General features: G+C 39.9%; 1 protein-coding gene across 4 annotated transcripts in view; it reads right to left on the bottom strand.

Annotated features, from left to right (window-relative positions):
• Window positions 1–20,977, bottom strand: part of DIP2C (disco interacting protein 2 homolog C) — a 309,262-nt gene that overhangs the window by 72,561 nt on the left and 215,724 nt on the right. For all 4 annotated transcript variants that reach the window (XM_066551280.1, XM_066551271.1, XM_066551265.1 and 1 more), the window contains 8 exons: window positions 18,153–18,263; window positions 8,292–8,415; window positions 7,583–7,692; window positions 6,148–6,250; window positions 5,703–5,767; window positions 3,843–3,936; window positions 3,606–3,725; window positions 2,639–2,753 (listed from right to left, as the gene is read on the bottom strand). In XM_066551280.1, the coding sequence (XP_066407377.1) occupies window positions 2,639–2,753; window positions 3,606–3,725; window positions 3,843–3,936; window positions 5,703–5,767; window positions 6,148–6,250; window positions 7,583–7,692; window positions 8,292–8,415; window positions 18,153–18,263 (842 nt within the window). The remainder of the gene's footprint in view (window positions 1–2,638; window positions 2,754–3,605; window positions 3,726–3,842; window positions 3,937–5,702; window positions 5,768–6,147; window positions 6,251–7,582; window positions 7,693–8,291; window positions 8,416–18,152; window positions 18,264–20,977) is intronic.

Genomic DNA, 20,977 nt, shown 5'->3' on the forward strand with positions numbered 1-20,977 from the left:
CAAGCACCTGTGATAAATAACACTCCCATCATGTAAAAGGAACTTTCAGTGACATTATTGATCAACTTTCCCTCGTCCCTGTTCCCCAAAACACACATTTTGTGCTCATGAGAAGAAAGGTCTCCTGCAGGCTTCTCACAGACTTCCAGAGGCAGAGACCATCTGGACTTCCATCACATCCATTTTCTTGCACTACTTATCACACAAAGCATTTTGAGAGCAGCTCCTCCCACCATTTACAGATAATACAATCTATTTGACCACTGCTTTTTGCCAGCCATTTAAAAGGGAAAAAAACCCTGTCCTTAAACTTTTGCACTCCCTTAAGCAAGTGGGTTCAGACTAACATGCAGTAAACCAAAGGGGAATAACATGAATTTGCATGACACATTCCTTTGAATATTAGACTTTGTGATTCAGCACTAAGGCTGAAGCACCTCTAGCCTATTACTGTCTTTTTCTAAACTATAAGGCTATTTCAACTGAGAACTGGTTTTGTTACTCTTGCCTGTAGGAAGTTCAGCAAAAATACACCATAGAATTTGAAAGAGTCAGAGCATTAACAGTGAGCTCTCTGGATCTCTGCTCTGCAGGGAGTCATTTTAATGCATACTTCAGCAGTAACTCTTTGGAAATTGTATGATAATGACTTTACTGTCAGTGGAGATGGCTTGAACAAAATGAAAAATACTACATCTCCCAAGTTCATCTAGCATTATCCTACCATTAAACAGAGCTCAAATAAAAGGAGATGTGTTCTGTAACACTCACTGCAGTAAGAACTGCTCTGTAATTACACAGTCACGAACTGAAGATAAAATGCCTATTTTTTTATTTTGAATTATCCACAATGCTATGTGCTATTAATTTTTTTTTGTAAGGTCTCAATGTTAGTTAATTTGGAAATGATTTTTTAGTGCTTCAGAGAGCTACAGACACAGAGCTTATGTCTAGAAAGGGCATACCAGTCATGCCATTATGAAGTTTTCCCACTTCCTAACCTGTGATTTGAGCCAAATTTTCCAGAATCGGCCCAGGAAATTAAAAACCTGCTCAATGCTCAGCACAAGAGATGTCTGCTGCCCATTTACTTCCTCTCTGAACTTACAGGCAAGAGCTCATTCCAAGGAAGCAAAGACCTGCACAGCCAATGGCAGGGAAACCCATCTAAGGGAAAGACACTTGGTACTTCTGGTGTGAAGGTGAGAGAGGCAGGTGGAGCTGAGTGAAGGGCTCTCTGAAATCCTGTGGTTCACAGAAACACAACTAACCTGGGCAGGGGAAGTTCCTGATGGATTGCTTTCAGATGTTCTAAGCTAATAATGAGGTGGCTGAAAATCAACCACACTCTTGGCCTCATGTCCTTCCTCCTGTAAATGTTCTGTTGGAAAGCTAATTGAAAATCTTGTTAAATTTCACTTGGACTGTGTGTTTAGGAATTTGTGGCAGGAAGTATTTTACTAAATGCTATTTTAGTGCTTTACACGTTTATATTGCATGTTCTAACATGAAGCAATTATAATTGGCTGCAGAAACATGAACTTAAAAACAAAGTGCTTACTGTTCAATGTACAATTTTTGGAAAATTCTGCAAAAACAGACAATACTTTCACCATTGACTGTGTGCTACAGCCCTCCTGACAGGATACTGCTGCTGGAGTAAAGTCTTATGAGAGGCTGAGGGTGCTGGGGGGCTCAGCCTGGAGGAAAGGAGGCTCAGAGGGGACCTTATCACTTCCTAAGTGATATCCTATATATATCCTATATATATCCCAAGTGATAAGGAAGGTTGTAGTCTGGAAGGGGGCTGTAGCTAGGTGGGTCTTTTCTCCCAGGTAACAAGAGACAGAACAAGAGGAAATGGCCTCAAGTTGTGCCAGGGGAGGTTTAGATTGGATTTTAGGAAAAATTTCTCCACCCAAAGGAAGAAGCACTGGAACAGGCTGCCCAGGGAAGAGGCTGAGACACTATCCTTGGGTATTTAGATGTGTGGAAGTGGCACTCAGGGACACAGTTTAGTGAAGACTTTGCAGTGCTGGGTCAATGGTTGGATTCAATAATCTTAAAGGTCATTTCCAACTTGAACAACACTGTGATTGTATATACATAACACTTAACAGTTCTAGTAGCATTTAGCAGTTTTAGTGGGATTTATCTATTTTATTTCTAGTCACAAATCCCTCAGACTCAAAGAGCATTTCCAGATGATTACTGAGAGTCTGTGAATGGTTAAAAAGTGCCTGTCAGCCAAAAGCAGCCTGCAGAAGGTCATAATTCTCTCTAAACAGAGTACTTAAGAATATGGTTTTCCTCAATGGCAATTCCACTCAATTCTCTCATTTTAATTAATTTTATGCTTACGGTGGCATTTTTACATTTTTATTTACCGAATTTCCTTTTGCATTTCAACTTCTTTAATTTAAAATGAGATAAAATTACAGCAACGGGAGCCATAAAGCATTCTAAAGTTAAATCATTACTCTAAAAATTCTTCTTGTTTGTCTTCCTTGGACATAAACACATTGCAAACTATGAATGTCATATAGAACTTAAATATGCAGAATCATATTTAATTTTTTTTTTCAAATTACCAGATATACACATTCAGTGGGTCTGTTTCCACTGGTGTAACACATACCTTCGAATAGCCACAGTGAGAGCCTCTGGTGAACTAGCACAGGGACAAATGACCTCCTGCCTTAGACCTTTACTTTGGAAGACATTGAGAAATGCATCACAGGAAGAAATGGACCCTGGGGTAAAGAAAAGAAAAAATAATCAGAGAGAAAACTCATTTGATTTCTGAAGTGATGCTATTCAAACTGCAAATTTACTATTTAATATATAGACTTTTCAGGAAAAATCATTTAAAAAGGATCCTTGTCCACTGGGAAATGCATCATAGCTGCTACAACTATATTTATATGTATGTATAAGCAGCTGTGTATATGTGTACAGGGAATAAAGACTAATTTTTAAACATGAAATCTTTACATTATGCTTACATAGAAAAGGCATTACTGCTAGATTTACAGTATCAATTTCATTGCAGTGTTCTCTTCTAGGATGAGGGAAATTGAGGATTTAACTCATGAATTCCAAACTACTACAAACAAGCAGAACACCCCTATGCTGGTATCTTAAATAATACAGAGGAACAGCTCATGCTGTTAATTGCCATGAAGTGATTTAGATGTGTTTCTTCAGAGTAGCTTAAGTGTTCCTCTAAAATTCTCATTTACTTCTGCAGCTGAGAACTGTCATTCAGAGGAAATGTTCTGATCCTTTCTTTAGCTTAAGGTTTTCATTGCTTCAACTTTTATAGGTTCAGTCTTTATACATGACTGTGATGTTAAACAAAACTAGATTTACTGCAACTTACATTGTATGGAATATCAAGTTTGTTTCAGGATGAGCTAAAGAACAATATACTTTAGAAAAAATCCCAAATTGATCACTGTTTCCACAAATGTCACACTGTTTGTAGTAGACACACCGCATATTTTGCAAATATTTTAGCTAAGAGGGGTGAAGATTGAAGCTCTAAGTGCAAGAGAGAAGAAACCCCTTCCTGCTGTGTCCTGCACTGGAGCAGCAGAGCTTACATGGGTTGGCACCATCAGCCACTATCAGCATCCGCAGCGAGGAGAGGTTGATGTCCCTCTGGTCCCGGTGTGCCACCAAGGCCCAGTGCATGTCTCTGGACTTCACACAGGCCACTTTTGCTGCAACAGCAATGAGAAAATTACTAACACACCACAGAAAAGCTAGGCAGCTGTGTTATCAATTTGAACTTTTGGGTTTGGCTATCAAGCAAACTTTTGTATATTCCTGTTCCTTACCTTTGTATTGACAGACTTTTTGTATCCATGACAGAGGATTCACTTTCATTAAGGAGTATGGAATACTGATGACATGCATCATGTTCATGACACTCTGAAATCAAAAAGATAAAAGGGTTTGATACAAAAATTGTGGCAACTACTCATATTGTGTTATGGGCATGGGCATCTGTGCAAATCACTCTGTTCTGGCATTCATCTTTTCCTATCTAGCTACATTAAGATAAAACAGACACTCATTTTCCAATGCTTTAATTAAGGATTAAAGATTTATACTAATCAGATTGTAACTTTTATGCAGTACTGAAAAAAACCATTTTCTTTCTATTCATACTCAGAGGGTCACTCTAAATAGAAAAAAAAAAATTGGGTGAAGAATGTCTGCATGTTTGCTATGTAGTTAAATATTATCCCTAAGCCCGATAATCTGCCATATATATGAACACTGTACTAAAAAGGACAAAAGCAGTAAGACATCTGTCTATAGAAATCCATCTCTGGGAAGACTAAAAGCTACCAATGGTAGCGGAGCACAAATTATTTAAAAGACAGGAGACAAAGAAATTGAAATCCTAGACTAAGCAGAAATCAATTCATTTTAAAAGAAAATTAATGAAGGAGGTTTTAGTCTCTCTCCAGGTGAGCTAATTCCAGTATTTTCACTAAGGTCATGAAGAGCTCCAGGAAGTTTAGAAAACGCAGCTGAGTGAAACCAATGACAAACCCACAGCTGATCTCTCAGTCTGAGCCCATCAATTTCAGCAGTGATTTCTCAGTGTCAAACACACATCCTGTAAATGAGCTGCTGCTTTACTTATGTTAGCATTTAGAAATATCTCCTCAGGGCAACACACTTCCCTTCATAGCAGCTCAGGTTAAATACAGTATTTGTTTTGGAAAACCTAGGTTTAAGAAGGGTTAAGTGTCCCAGTGGATTAGTCATCTAAACACTTGGAGAGCTGCAAAAGATAGTTATCCTTTCAGTCTGGCACAAGCATAGGCACAGGAAAACAGGCAAGTACTGAAAAAAAATGAAGTTCAGAACAAGATTAATAGCAAAGGAAGGCACAGAACATCTCTATTAGACATTTGCCTTCAACCAGTGATAGAGATGGTTTTTTAACATGAGATACTTATGGGTGTTAAGCCTAATCATTTCTGCTTCAGAAATGTTATTATTGCACTTTGATAGTGAGAACAGAGTAACACTGCAGGGGAAAAACATATTTGATCACTGGGAATTCCGGGGACCCCCAAAATCATGGGACCCCCAAACAATGACCCTTCAAGATTTGACATCTGTTCTTAAAATGATCAGTGAATAGTAAACAATTTGTCAGTCACTGATTGCAACAGCACCTTAAGAAGCAATCCTTGAAAATATGTCAATTGTCTCCCATGTCAATTGAGGAAAACATTTCAACATCAAGTAGAAAATTAATGCAACTTAAAGTATTGGGAATACTTAATGTTAGCAAAACCATCCGTTGGTGGGAGTTTTGACAGCAAAGCTAGTCAGGGGCAATAGAACTGTGCCACTGGATCATATCCCTACAGAGGACAGTACTAATATGATTTGTTTCTGCTATAAAGTTTGATCTCAAAATCACATATTGGTGAGATAACATGATAAGAATGTGATCACAGTACTTGACATGATACATAAAAATACACTGACATCTTTATCATGCTCAATACGGGTAAATGCACTAAGAGAAGGTTTAAATGACATTTATTTTGCTTTCAAAGCAGAAAAAATTGTATTAGAAGAAACTGTAGGACATCTCAGTTTGTGACAGCACTAAGCATATTAGATTAGTTTATTTTCAAATACTCAGAGAGAATAAAAAACATACTTACTGTAAGAATTCCATGCCATAAACCAACATCCTTCTTGAAATCTAGTACATTCACAATTGTTTCAGCTGTCCAACAAAAACAAAGCAGAATTTATTTTTTAGAACATGGCATTGACCCAAGGCAAACCCATTCAAAGGAAGGAAGCTTCAGTATAACATGACTGATGACCTCCAATGTCAACTTTCAAAGTAAATCTCCACTGCAGGATTTATATTGGTTAAGACATTATTTGTACCTCTCCTATAGATATTTTAAACATGAACATATTTCCTGAAACAAATGAAAAAAAAATCATGTTTTTAAATGTAGAAGCCTTTGGCACCGAACTGTTTAAAACATAATATAGGAGACTGATGAAATATAAATGACAATCCCCACTTGATTTTAAGGATGATGTACAGTGATGATGTACACATGTTTTAAGGATGATGAGCACACTCCATACCTTCTGTGTATCCACATGCCTGGGTCAGAGCTTGGCAGTGTGTCAGCAGTGCAATCCTTGTCACAGTTACCCCAAGCACACTTCCATCTTTACATGTTTTGTACTAAAAAGAAATAAGCAGGGAAAGTCAATGTGAAAGAATTGCCATAATTCCATTATTTAATAGTTATGTTTAAAGTGTTTCCTCTGCAGGTGAATGATGGACACATCTAATGACACATCTATTTTAAGAAGGCAGCAGTACTGGGGAGTTTTGGAGGCATTTCTTTGTTAAATGGCAATTTTTTTTTTTTTTCAGCTAGGCTTTCTCTTTTGACTGAAGATTCCCAGGTCTGATATCTGAAATCTATGTGTTGTTTCAAAACCAGCATTATGGAAACATAACTCTAACAATTCTGATCATGTCAGTGACTAATGGACTGGCTAGATTTAGCAGAGAATAACCTAGTTCAGTCTGTTCAGTGTTTACATGTTAGATTTTATAGGCCAACCACTAAACCCCAGCTTCTCCCTTCTGCATTTTATAAGGCATGTGATAAGAACTGACTGCAGAATCCTTGCTGGGTGCTGTGATGATAATCTATGTGTATACAGCCTGAAAGACATAAGCTCTTTGATCAGGAGAATGTGAGACTCATGAAAAAGCAGCAGAAAAGAGGTGGGAGGCCATTGGTGATTATTGAAATAATTTTTGTAACTTTATGTAAGTGTCTGAGAACTATCAGGGGCAGGTAATAAATTAAACATTTATCTTTCTCCATGATGAAGATAATCAGCAAGATTGAGAGTGAAGACATCCCTGCTTCTCTAGCCCAATGTCCTGATTGCACTAAGGTCCATTCACTTGCACTTAGTCCCTTGGAAGTATAATTTAAATTCAATATTACCACCACTGAATTCAAAGCATTTGAGTCTATGCAGAAGGGGGAGAAAATGATGGGAAAAAAAGGAGGAAAATTAAATTCAACAGCATTGCTAACTTTCCCTTCCTGATGCTGTTCTGTTGTTGAGAGTGTGACTCACAAAGCAGTAAGTGACAGGCAAGCATTTGAAGAAGAAATTCTTTCTTTTTCAAAGAGCCTGAAGATTGGGATATGAGAACTGAAGCTTCACTGTGAACCTTGTCATCTATCCATTCAAGGCTAGTGGGCAAGCCCACACTGAACAGAACCAAGATTGCTCAAGGCAAATGTAATATAACACTGCAGCAGCCACATAAAAATGTTAATGTTAGGAACACCCAGAAAACAATTTAACATTCCATTGACTTTTCTGAAATCAGTATTGGTCGAATTTATTAAAAAAACATTACTTATTAACAAGCTAAAGCAGGATGTTCTTTGCTTCTGTGACTACTGAATGAATAATGATGTTTACCTAATCCAGAGTGCCACATGTAATGATTTGAGGAGAAGATGCATCTTCATTAACTCACCTCAATGTAAGCTGTGTCATTGTTGGCATCCTTGATGTGTGGGAACCAGTCACGAGGTGGCTTGGAGAGGTGTTTAGACTCAGTGACAAACCACAGCAGCTTTGGCCAGCCTGAGGTACAAACAAAAGCCAGCTTTCATTGAGTTTCTGCTGGATAAGACAAGACAAAAGCCTTCCCTGCCAGAGTTTTATTCTTGAAAATTCTGTGTCACCATTACCTAAACATTGCTTCCTTTGAACCTCAGTGTAGTATGGGAAAGAAAATTTTGCAGATCTGCTTTTCTAACACAGCTACTGAGGTGTTTTTAGGCAGTCCCTAAGGGAATGGCTGGGCAGTTTAAGCTGTTTTTTGCCCCAGCAGTTCATTCACACTTCCCCATCAGAAGTCCCTATACTTCATTGAAGGAGTGAATCCTATGAACACTTCTCATCTACTACAGTCCTAAGACTGTTGGTTGAATTTTTGTGGCCACAGATGGTCTCAGCAGCCTGGCTGAGCCAGCAGAGAGCTGGACTGGGAGCACTGGTGCTCCATCCATGAGGCTGGCACAGCCATCACAGCCACAGTGACACACCAGGACAGCAGTGTCCCAGCTGCTCCTGTGGCAAGGGTTTCATCACAGCCTGACCCTCACCCACAGCCACGAAACAAGAGCAGTTTGTTGTAGTAAATGACCAGTGAGAGCCACGATAAACTAGGGCTAGGTTACCTTTAAACTGTGGTATCTCCCCTGTGGGGCTTTTAGGCAGTCCTTTATGGCATGCATCGCTGGTCAAGGCCACAGTAACTCCACAGCTTCCAAGCAAAAAGCCTATTTGTTGACTTCCTGCATCCTAAGAGATAAAAAAATACAGAATTGCTTAGAAGTGATTACAGGCTGAAAGCACTTGTGTTCTTGGGCACATTATCTTGAGAGGAAAATTATCTTGAGGTCTCTTTGCTTTAAATTAATTTCCTTTTAGGTGACTATCAAAACTCATCTGTACATTGACAAAGGAATTCCACAAGCTAGGTATCCTCTTGTCTGTAGCAGCATAAATCATAAAGACAGTGGAAGCCATCAGATGGCATCTGCTCTTGCATCTCTTCAGAAATGACAAGTGGCTGGGAGGAATGCCTGATTTGACAGAGGGTTGTCCCATCCAGAGAGAAACCTGGAGAATTTGCCAGACAGGGCCCTCATAACATTCACCAAAGGCAAATCCAAAGTCCTGCACATGTTGAGGAACCAGAATTGTCTGGAGAACAGCTTTTTGTGAAGAACCTGGGGGTCCTGGTGGGCAGCAAGCTGAGTGTGAACCAGCAGTGTGCACAGGAAGGCAAATGGCATCCTGAGCTGTGTGAGGCAGAGCATTGCCAGAGGCTGAGGGAGGGCATCCTCCCCCTCAGCACCAGTGAGGCACATCCCCAGGGCTGGCACCACTTCTGGGCTTCCAGGAGGACACAGAGCTACTGCAGAGAGTCAGCAAAGAGCCACTATGATAATGAAGGGACTGGAGCATCTCTCCTCTGAGGGCAGAGTGAGAGCTGGGACTGCTCAGCCTTGAGAAGAGAATGCTTAGGGAGGGATCCAGTCAATGTGTACAAACACCTGAAGGGAGGCTGTGCAGGAGATGGAGCCAGGCTCTTTCCTTACTTTTCCTTTACTGGCCCAGGACCAGAGGCAATGGACACAAACCAAAACAGAAGAGGTTCCCTCTGACAATCAGGAAATGCCTTTTTACTGGGAGGGTAACTGGCACAAAGCACCCATAGAGGTTGTAGAGTTTGCATACTTGGAGGTATCCAAAAGCTACTGTGGATATAGTCCTGGGCACCCTGTTTGAGCAGGGAAGCTGGACTAGGTCACCTCCACACATTTCTGCTAACTTCAACCATTCTGTGATCTTGTGACAATTCTAGGAAATAATATGGATTACAGATGCTTCCACCTGGAGAAAGCTTCCAACCATTAAGATGTTATGATGGGTGTACAGCGGTGAGGGTTTCCCTGTTTATGCTGATCTAACCTGATTTGTCAATAACCATTTCACTGAGTAGTTACAGGCACATTTCAGAAGTACCACATACAGTCAAGTGCTCATTACAGTAAGCTCATTACATTTTACTTTCATCAAGGGAATAGAAGCAGTGAGATTAAGAAGTCATGTAATGATTTCCCAGTCTAGGCTATAGTTGTTCTTGAGGAGATGCTGTGCTTCTACAGCATTACATCTGCTTTATGTATAGTGTCTTGTCATTACTCTTTTATGAACTTTACATCTCTCCAACAGGCTCTTCAACAGAGCAAAGCCCTACATGTAAATGCACATTGAAATATTGACCCCTTCTTCACAGAATTATTCTACTGAAAACCACCTAAAGAGATTCACAAGATCAAATTAAACTATCTTTCAAATCAACCATAGAGCACACTCAACAGTGGAAACAACCAGAAATATGGAACAGTTGTCTTAATCTATTGATTTATTCAAAGCAAAATTGTATGATGGAAAGAAAGCCACAGAGCCTGACCAATTCTTAATGAAATTTTTATGTAGTCAAATAAAACCATCTAAAATGGAGAAGCAATGAGAACAGAGGACAAGCAGAAGCTTATTTTTCCATACTACCTCAAAATATGTATATGGCAGCAATTATCAGAACTTTGATAGCTGAGCAAGCAATGTGAGACAATTAACTGATCTGTCAAAGTCTATGCCATATAACTCCTCCTATCCAGAATTATTGTATTTGCTTTTGCTTATTATAGCCAGAATGTTTATAAAACCAGGAAAAAAATGAAAAGGCATTTTTTCAGCAAGGCTTTTTAAACTTAAGCTTGTTTATCATCTTTGCCCATATAAAACCAGACAATGAGAGCATTCTGTGAACAGAGAATAACACTGGTGTCTCCACGAACAACACTTTGGGGAGCATGTTGTTGGCCCCACCACACCTGCACCAGGGGGGCTTCCAGGACTTCATGGGCTTTGTCCAGCATTAATTCCTGTCCTCACTGACTCTCATGTCAGCTGCTCCACACCTCTGTTGTCAAACCCATGGGCCAAGCACTTAGCAAGATCTAATCCTGGTTTCACATGAGGATGAGACCTGTCTCCACTCTTGGAGTCTGCTCAGAGGAAGGAAATGTAGGTGCCTGAACACTGCAGGAGGGATGGCTCTCCTGAGGGTCCCTCAGAAGGAATGGCAGGAAGAGGAAGGCTGGAGTGTTCCATGGAGAACACCACTCCTTGGCCAACAGAGCTTCTAAGACTTGCTACTCTATCATCTATAAAGGGAGGTCATGAGTTCCTTAGAATATCAGATTCATACTACCATTGCTCACAATTTCCCATTAAATTTAATCTAATAAATGCTTACTAATATATGTATGAATTTCTAACTACCAACTAAAAAATTTAATTTTATAAATTTTATAATTGAATGCAGCAATGACATTGATCTCAATTTTAAATTACAATGTTGTTATAATTGTATATCGTATAAAAGACTGCTAGAAACTGTTTCACCACTATATCAAGAAAATGCCAATTCTCAAGAAATGAAATTCCATTTAATGCTGAACTTTGTAAATAGAAATTAACCTAACAAATTCCATTAAGAAATCTAACATAAGGAAACCAGTAGAAAGTGTGGACCCTCAAGCATCAGCATACCATGGCCCTGGGGGATGCATCAGCTAAGAAATCACCTGTCAAATTCTTCTCCCAGCAAAAGAACACACCAGAAAAAAGAAACTTGTATAACAGTGTAGAGGTTTTTAGATAACACAAGAAAGAATGCTGAAACTTTCCCTTGGTGCCATATCGACTGCCTCAGAGGATGTCCACATAAATATTAATCATTCATTTGTAGCAGTTCACACACATACATAGATTTCTTAACACAATCTGTGCACATGTAACAGTTTGTAATAGCACACTGCTTTACATCAGGACAGCCCACCTCAAATAGCATTAATATTCTTTTCTGAACAGATATTCTTTCAATTGTAAGGAAAACATGACTGAACAATCATGTGATGTAACACTGCCACGGGAGATTGGAAGAATTTCACCAGGCATGGGCAGTGTGTTTCACAGACTTTCAAATCCCACACCATGATTTGGGGGCCACAGTAAATCCTGCCTTGCAAGACAAAGGCAAATCAAGATGCTGAAGCAGAGGTGCTGTGAAAGACACTCTTCTCAAGGGCCACAGGAGCTCCAGTTGAGGATTTTGCAGTATGAACCCAATGAAGCTTTCTGGAAGTCTCCTACTTGGTGCCCATCAATTCCACCTTCAGTCTCAGTCTCCCACACCCCATAACTAGTTATCCTCACCTTCTGCCTGTTTCTGGTGGTTCCATCCTGACCCAGAATCTAAAACTACTGCAGAGAATAGAGACATGAAGAAGGGGTTGACATCCCTTGCCCCATATAGGTTCTTCTGTGAAAACTGGTGGCCCACAGAAGAACTTGTTCCTAACTACTCAGGTGGTGTTGGGATACTGGACTGACAGGAGGTGGAAGCCTTTATACATCCCACATCCCTGAAACCTTTTTACATCCCACAGACACACCACAATGCTCCTTACACACTCAACCATGTAAACACAAGTCTTTGCTGCTCCTCATACCTCAGCATGACAGGCCCAGAACAGTGAGGACCTTCGGCAAAACTTGTGTTTGAAAAATGAAATTTGAGCTAAAAGTGCAATCCTTTGCCTGAGGCTGTCAAAGTTTACATATGGGCCACAAAAAGGGCTACTGACTTTAGGGGCAATGATTATTACAGATTTGACAGACAAATTATTGCCCTGCCTTTTGGGCAACGTGAAATGAATGGTTGCAATGGTGAAAACTACTTTATAAGTTGCAAAGAGACACAACCAAATAATATTCTGTCAAAACCCCCAAATCCTTTTCCCCTCTAAGTAAAATCAATCTCCTACCTGTGAAGGGAATAGATTTTCAGGACATACTGCTTTGTTACAAGTGTTAGTTGCTGTTTTGGTTATCTGCTACTTGGCAACCCCCCACTTGCCATAAACACTTTATTTTGCTGAATGTTGTGGGGAGAGAAACTTCAGGGAGCTGGTGGAGACCAAGTGAAACAACTGAGTGCAGTCCCAACTGCAGACAGGGAGAGACTTGCCAGAGATGCTCATTGTCAAATCCTCCACAATTCACAGTCTGAAGTAACATGTAATGGAGGTGGAAGGCAAAACACAGAGCTGAGGTATTGCAGCATGAAGTTTGAGACCAATTGCTGACTTTGGAACTGTCACCTTACATTTCTTGAAGGCACAGCACTTGCTGGGGTATGAAAATTGAGGTGTGCATAGCTTTAGACTATGTCTGCACACACCTAGAGAGATCAATCTTTCAGATGAAGCAACCCAGAAATCCTCTCTGCTGTAGGCAGCCATTCAAAGTTTTCTAAAGACTTTTATTAAAGGTTCCCTAAAGGTTTTCACCAGTACTTGGAGGCAAACTGTCTTCTTCCTGCTGCAGAGTGATAATTCATTGTCAGGATGAAAAAAATCCCACGTGTGGTTGCATTTCAGCATGCTGTTAATGTCATTTCTCTAATGCTTTGTGAGAGTATCTGTGTGAAGGAAAACAGTTATGATCCTGTCTCCGTGAGTGAGAGTGCATATCCTTATCTAATAAGGAAGGAAGAGACAGCCTGTGCAAAGGTTGGCCTGATAAAGGTTACTTCTGTTCACTTGCAAATCCCAGACTGCTTTCAAAATGAGAATTATGTGGTGGAGCATCACAGACTGAACTAATCTTGTTTTCTGTTACAATGCTTATTTGAGCTCCAGTGCCCTTACCCTAACAAAAATTTGCTGGTAAAGAACAAACAGGGCAATGATCAGATGTAAAGGCCAAGCATCACCAGTTCTGAGCCAAAAAAGGCATCAAGGAAACCTTCTTTTTTTAAAAAAACACAAAGACCTTGGTAAAAATTAAACACAGCGCAGACACAGTCTTCATACCCAGCTTTAAGATGAAGAAATGAACTGTCTCCTAAGACAACAGCCTTGATATCTGCCTGCAATTTGCATGTGAAATCTGCAATGGTGAGCATTTAACATCTAAAAATCTTAATAAAAACAAGACAATAGTTATTTTTGGCAGTGGACACTGCATGAAATACGATATTCTCTCCAGGAAATTACCCTTTCCTAAACTTGAAAGTATAATAAGGAAACACAGACTTCAAAGGATCTAAGATTCACTGCAGCAAACTGAGCAAGGACTTCTTGGTGCTCCATTGCTGAAAATAGGAAGAGGAATTTGGACAGGCACAGGGCTTGCAGGGCCCAGCAGTTTGCACAGGGGGCTCAGGTGGAATTTACATTCTTTGGGGGGACTGGAAGATTATACCAATGAAAAGATTACATGAAACACTTTGTACATATTTTAAATACAGGGGAGAAAGAGATGCATTGTCAAAAGATGTTCAAAAGCATGGAGAGTTCCAGTGTTTCTGGCACACTACAGCCCTACAATGAGTAAAGGTGAGAGAAAGAAAAGCTCATTTTATCTTGAGCCCTGAAACACTAGGAAAGATGTCAAGGTGTATTTCCTTCAGACTAGAAAGCTTCTTTCAAAGAAAGATATGACTGGGACAATTTCACTGTCTTGGAAGAGTATACCTCCCTGGCTACTGTTAAAGCTTTCATAACTTTTCAGGATTTAATAAAAAGAGCTCCTCAAAAACAGTTTTTACCCTGTATGAAGCATCTTTAAAAAAAAAATCTCGAGTGTCCTGGAGTGGGTCTCTCCAGATTTCCTATGACAATACACAATTCTTCCAATCACACTGTGACAGCCAGCATCCGGAAAAGTACAGAAATGCCTGCTGGAAGCACACATAGCATTAAATCTAATAGGCTAGGAAATAGCATTTTGAGTGAGAAATTAATTTTTACATGCTTTCATGTCACACACACCCTGCTACAAATTCTGCCTATGATAAGGAGGCCATGAAGATCTGTGAGGGATAGATTTCTTCCTATGTTCACAGCATGCGACTGAGCATAACTGTGAATGTGCTTGGAGGACAAAAATGTTATTTTTAGATTAAAACTGATTAGCTCCCCTGACTGTATCAGAGCAGAATAATAATATTTTTCACGGTGCCGATCAAATGGAAAAAAACATTGACCTAAAAAATATAAAGAAAAAGAAATCAAAACCTTGTTTTAAAATCTTTTCATGAGGGACACAGTAAATCACTGTTTGAACTAGAACTCAACATGTTGAAACTCCCATCTCATCTACTTTGACAGCACATTCTATGACATAGTTTGCAACTCACAAGATTAACATAAGAGGCAGTTCTGAAGGAAAAGATGCTGTATAGGACACATTGTTTGCTAATGTTTGGGAAACATAAGCAAATTTTGAGAGAGGGACACCATTCTGAGAGAACAGAGCCTATAAATGAAGGGATGAGGATTAGCTCTAACAATTTTGGGGAATGTTGATGATAAAGGCATTGCAATGGTACTAAATTCAGGGAAAGGAGGAGAAATAAAAATTCTGCTTGTTCTATTGTTACAATGACTGCAGAACCCCTGGCTGCTGCTTTTAGAATGAAGAGTTGGTTTGGGATTTTGGTTTTTAATTTTAGATCAGATGTCCCAAATCTAAAGAGCCAAAACCATGCTGCAGGAATTCCAATTTCCAACTTCTCTTTGCCAAACACTAGGAAGCTTTCTGGGAATAAAACTGGAGAATGCTGCATGGCTCCTGGATGTTCAGACAGTCCATCCCAGATGCCAGGTCACACATCCCCTGGAGTCCTGGGGGTATTCTAGGTACTCTGTCAACTTAATGGTGGGATGCAGAAGGAAAGAACAAGGCAAGATGGACTTTCACCTAATAGTGAACTGGGAAAAAAATCCTGTCAAAATCTTAAAGAAAACAGTTTATATTAAAAACAAAAAAGAGAATACGCACAAAATCTATATGCTGGTAAAGCAAAAGCTGCTACTTCCATCTGGGTACAGATGTCTGCAGAGCAATCTGTAAGGCAAAACTCTACCTGGCTGCAAAAATTACTGCTCAGTTTTAAATTGCCAGGGACAAAATTCTGCACAGAGCTGTGAAACACTCTTCTTTATGAAAATGTAGAACAGTATTAAAGCTGCTAGTACAAACTTTAAATATTAAAAATGGCTGCTAATATAACTACTTGAAATAGCTCATCTTGTATCAGCTTATTATTCTGTAAGCCTGTAGTATAATATAAAATTTAATTGCTGCTCTATTTGCTAGTTCACTTCTCTGTCTTCCAGAAAGCAACCCAAAAGATGTCCACTGCCAGAATGTACTGAAGCATGCAGAGCAGAGAACAAATGATGGGAAAGCATAAAATAACAGTCTAGGCCATTGTGTGATGACAGGAATGACATCTTCCCACGGATGCCAGGAGCAATCCACTGCCATTTGACCAGGCAGACATATTCCTTCTGGGACAACTCGGAACACGATTTTCATCTCATTGTTTCCACTCCAGTTGCCTTTCCATATAAACAAATGCAAAGATATTTGAAATCGTATATGCTGTGAGACTGCATCGCTTTATTTATAGAGTATGGATCATGTTGCTTTTTTAACTGACATCTCTGTTATTGTGCTATTAATTTGATATTTAAACATTGTGGCAAAAGATAAACAGTCTGAGTCTGTAGATATTCCTTTATATAAATATATATATTTATATACACACATGTGTAAGTGTATATTTATATATCCATATATAGATACATATTTAAAAAAAAAAACACCCAAGAGGTGCAGCCAAATTAGGGTAAGTTATTCATTTGACACAGAGTATTTACTTGGACAGCTGGATTTTATAGTTTACTGGGTGGATGCGGTATCAGATGTTCCAAAATAAATCAAATTTACACCTATCTATGTGCTTTAAAATGTCATTAGACCTCAGAGAATAGTAACAGAGTAGACATATTAGTTTTTTTTAACCCTCAAAACCATGTTGCTTCTTTATTTTTTTCATGGAATGAAAGCAGATTTGCCCATTTGAGCACTCTGTAAGATCTTAAAATGTACATATTCTACTGGCCTTATTTTGGTGATGCATATAAAATCTCTGGTTTTTATCAAAATAATGCACCATGCTATGCAACTGCCTCAGACTAAATGTACTGCCCTCAGATGTGAGGGCACAATGAGAGCCCAGTGCAAACATTTCCACTAAAATCACCATCCGTATTCTACAGCCATGTCCACCTCTCAGTGCTCCCAAATGCATCATTTTACAAATGAAACAGCCTAACCCTCCTCCCCAAAGCAGGCATGGGGGCTGAGGTCCCCATCCTCTCCCCTTGCATGGCCTTTCCAGCTCTCCTGCCTCTTTCCTCCAGTCTCAGACAGTTTAAGCTGGGGCACATCCTGTCTCCTCTTTCCCTTGCTCCTTCCTTCTGTCCATGAAACAAAGATTTGAGTTTCTGCTCCAGAGTACTCTAACACTGGAACATTTCAAAGAAAAGCCCTTGACAATTGAAATATTGAAAATGTGACCAAAGCAATAGATTTGCTCAGGCCTTTGCCTGGCATCTCATGGCTTCAGTCAACATTTCACAAAACAATTCACTTTAAAAACAAAACTTGTCAAGATTAGAGAACACTCTTTGTGTGGACAAGCCCAGACCAAATAATTAAAGAAAGCCATTATTAGTGCTAACTAATAAAAGAGCAATTATACAAGGGGTATGTGGGGGCTGCCAGACATGGCAAATTAAGGGGATATGACCAAAAGCAACCCTTGTAATTAATAAATACATTTTGCTGTACTTACAGCCTTCAAGGCATACATCCTCAGATTCTGCAGAACCTATCTAAGGGATCCAGCTGTGGTTCACTCCACCTCTCACTGCCCCCAGACACTCCTTCCAGCTGGAACTGCTCTAGCTGGCTCCTAACACTTCTCTGGGATATGTGGTTCTACCTTTGAACCAACACTGGATGTGAAATGCTTTGATTAGCAGTGGTCAGTTTTCTCTATGAATGTATGTTCTGTGGCAAGAATTCCTGAGCTGAATTTGTTCAAGTGCCACCCTTGGCAGAGGTGACCATGGTGACAGAAGCTTTGGGAAACACATGCATATATAGACACAGGAGAAGGCACTTCCAGAACAGCTTTGAAGTAGCACACACAGCACCAGTGGCATTATAACATAGCTTGGGTTGCAGGGACAGGTGGAAAATCAGCAGTTGTTGCCAATGATTCTTTGTCAGTGGCCAACACCAGAAAGCTTTAAAAGGCAACAAAGGTAATCCATCTATGACTGGCAAAGCTGTTCTCTTGAAAAACTTTCCTCCCATTTTCCATGCAGACCTGCATTTGCTGAAACTGCAAGCACATATTCAGATTTTCTATCCCAAAACAGAAGGAGCTATGTATAATTCACCACACAGCACTATCTTGGTATCCTCAGATTTAGAGCTAGCTAACCACAAAAATGTACTCAAAAGCCATGTTCAGTTGTGATTTATTCTGATGTAAGTGCTAAAATGGAGTAAAGAGAAGAAAGTGAGTTCCCCACCTTTCTTGTAAGTGGCACTTCAATAGGGACGGGGACAACTTCTGCAAGCAGGCAGCCATAAAATGCCACCATAAAAGCAGCAGGATCATTGTTAGGAAACACCAGGGTTACCTGAAAGAGAGAAATTCACATTAAAAATGTTTTATCCTAGGTGTCAGATCATGGTAATTGGAGTTTCCATGCTTCCTTTTGGATGCAGATGATATTGGAGCACTTCTAAGACAGCTATTCAAATGCCTAATAACAGATGAATGTGGAATCAGAAGGAATATATTCTGATAAATATTATTTTTATTACTATTTTCACTTAGGATGTAGTTAAATATATTCATGCTGCATTGTTTCCCACATTGACAACACCTTTCATTTGGTTCTGAATTAACTGATTGCATTACCAGTATTAAATAGCCTAAGTAAATGGAATTAGAAGGATTTTAGATTCTAATGTACTAATTTGCTTGAAGTTACTGAAACTGAAGTGTACATGAGACCACATCAAATTATCCAGACTTAGGATGTCATTATGCCAATCATTAACACACTGTTTTGTTTCACTACACTTTGTTCATACAACAGTTTTGTTCTAGACTGTCCTGCTGTCCCAGTGTAAAGTTTCTGTGTGCTGTGTACACACAAAAACTGGTATCTAGAAGCAAACGTCACATCCAGAGCTGGCCATGTCACATACCAACCTAGGTGTGGATTTGTTGAACTTAACAGCTTCAGGGCTAGGGCTGGGGAATTATTTAGATAAAAGAATGCCAAAACCAATCACAGATCACCGGAATGCTCAGTAGGTGCTGAGCTGTGCACTTGACTCCTGCAGGCCCTGCCCGAGGCAGAACAATGCCTGAGATCCTCCACAGGCAAAGGGAAAGGAGAAGGGAGGGGGTCACAGCTTTGCAGACACTTCAGAGAGCCCAGAGCTCTCCTTGCAGGGCAGGAACAGACCCAGAGCTCTCCTGGCTCTCACTGGTGAATGGCCTCAGTGGCTGGATCCTCTCTGTGGCTTTATTTCAGTTCAGGCAGATGGGCATTCTCAGCTCAGCTCAGCTCCCAAACAGCTGTAACACAGCTGGTAATTCCTGCACACTCTGCTGCAGTGGCATGCAAAGGCATGGCAAATTACTCCAAACCTCTTTCCTCGGGGGTCCCGCACAGGACAAGGGTGTATTATCACAGCACCTTGCCATTTGCTGAAACTACTTAGCAGCTCTTGAGTTTTGACTGTTTCAACATCTGTGGAAACCCAGGGCACTGGGAATATTTCTCTGTCTCCTCTGGGGTGCCCTGACCCCCAGGGCAGCACTGACTTTGATCCTCACTCATGGAGAAAGTTTCATAGACTTCAAGATAGACTAAAATCCACGAAAGTGTGAAATAGATTATAGAGAGTAGTTAGGTGTATCACTTGGTGAGAAATTTAGGTTTTGGGATTTGTAGCATGTTGTGGATGAAAGCAAGATGGAGGCATAGGGGGTTGTCCTGGGGGTTTTTTCATGCTTCTACTTCCTTCCTCTTCTTGGGTTTGGGTGGCATTCTGTAATTGGGCAGACAAGTCTGCATTGCAGGCTCTGTGGGATCAGTTCTTGGGTTAAAAGGGGAAATACTCCAGGTGTCAGTTCTTAATTGGATAGTTTAGTCTTGACCTTGTAACAAGAGGTTGTTGGCCATTTTGTGCCTTCTAATGAAAAGCTGCCAAACTCACAGTAGTGAGACTGTTTTACTGGTAAGAAATAATAAACACCTGAGTCTGAACATGAACTACTGTCTTTGGTGCCTTCAATCCGAGAAACTGACAACTGGTACTGCCACAAAGATCCACTGGAGTTTCATTGAAGTAAAATCATGATGTTTCCATGTATGCTCCAAGCTTCAGTTACTGGAGATTGTAAGTGTTCCCAGAATTTTCACATGGCTTCAAAGATAAACACCTTCAACACAACAACTTGATTTCTTCAAACTAGAAGAAATCTAACTAGCCTTGTCCAAGTGGGTTCAAAATATCTCTGGTTTTTAGGCTGGAGACTTTAACCTCATAATTCTTCATTGTTACTTTATCTGCACTCTTGCACATTAAACAATCCAACTGCTGGAGATGGCTGTGCAGAGCTTACTATATGCAAATGGAAATAGAGGGATTTTGCCAGGTGCATGGGGGGGATGGTAGAGATTGCTGAGGCCAGCAAACATCTGAAAGATCCCAAAATATACTTTGAGGGTTCTTAGGTTTTGCCTTGGTCTTTGCTTACATAAAGGCAGTGAAGGTTTGGCTGGGAATCTTTGAAAAGGAGCTGACAGAGGTGAAAAAAATCTCACTGAAGTCCAGTGGGAATGAGGCATTAACTTCCTCTCCAAAAAACATTAATCACTAACAGACTTGTACCAAATAAATAAATAATGTGTGTAAGAGCAAAAAGGGCTGAAGGAACAAAATCATACAGTGTATATTAGCAGATGAGAATCTGGTTAGCTAGAAGATATTTCAGAGAGCAAGATTAATTTCCAGGCAGCTGTCTGGGGTGATGCAAGGTTAAATTTCTGGAGTTACTATAGAAGGCAAATGCACTTTGCCACGTATAATACCAGAAACAAGGAAGGAGTTGCAGGCACGTTCATTTACTTTTCAGCTCAGACAAAGAACCTAAAAGGTGAGGTAATGGTAGTCATGAAAAACATGCTTTGATGGAAGTTGTTTTTAAAGGGAAAATATAAACTATTTTATATATATCAAAATAAGGAAACAAATACATTCTCATTTGGACAAGACCAGAAATACGTGCCTGCACTTCATTTAGTATTTAAAACTGCCTTTAAGTGTTGTC

This window comes from Molothrus aeneus, chromosome 1 (assembly GCF_037042795.1).
Source record: "Molothrus aeneus isolate 106 chromosome 1, BPBGC_Maene_1.0, whole genome shotgun sequence".
NCBI lineage: Eukaryota > Metazoa > Chordata > Aves > Passeriformes > Icteridae > Molothrus > Molothrus aeneus.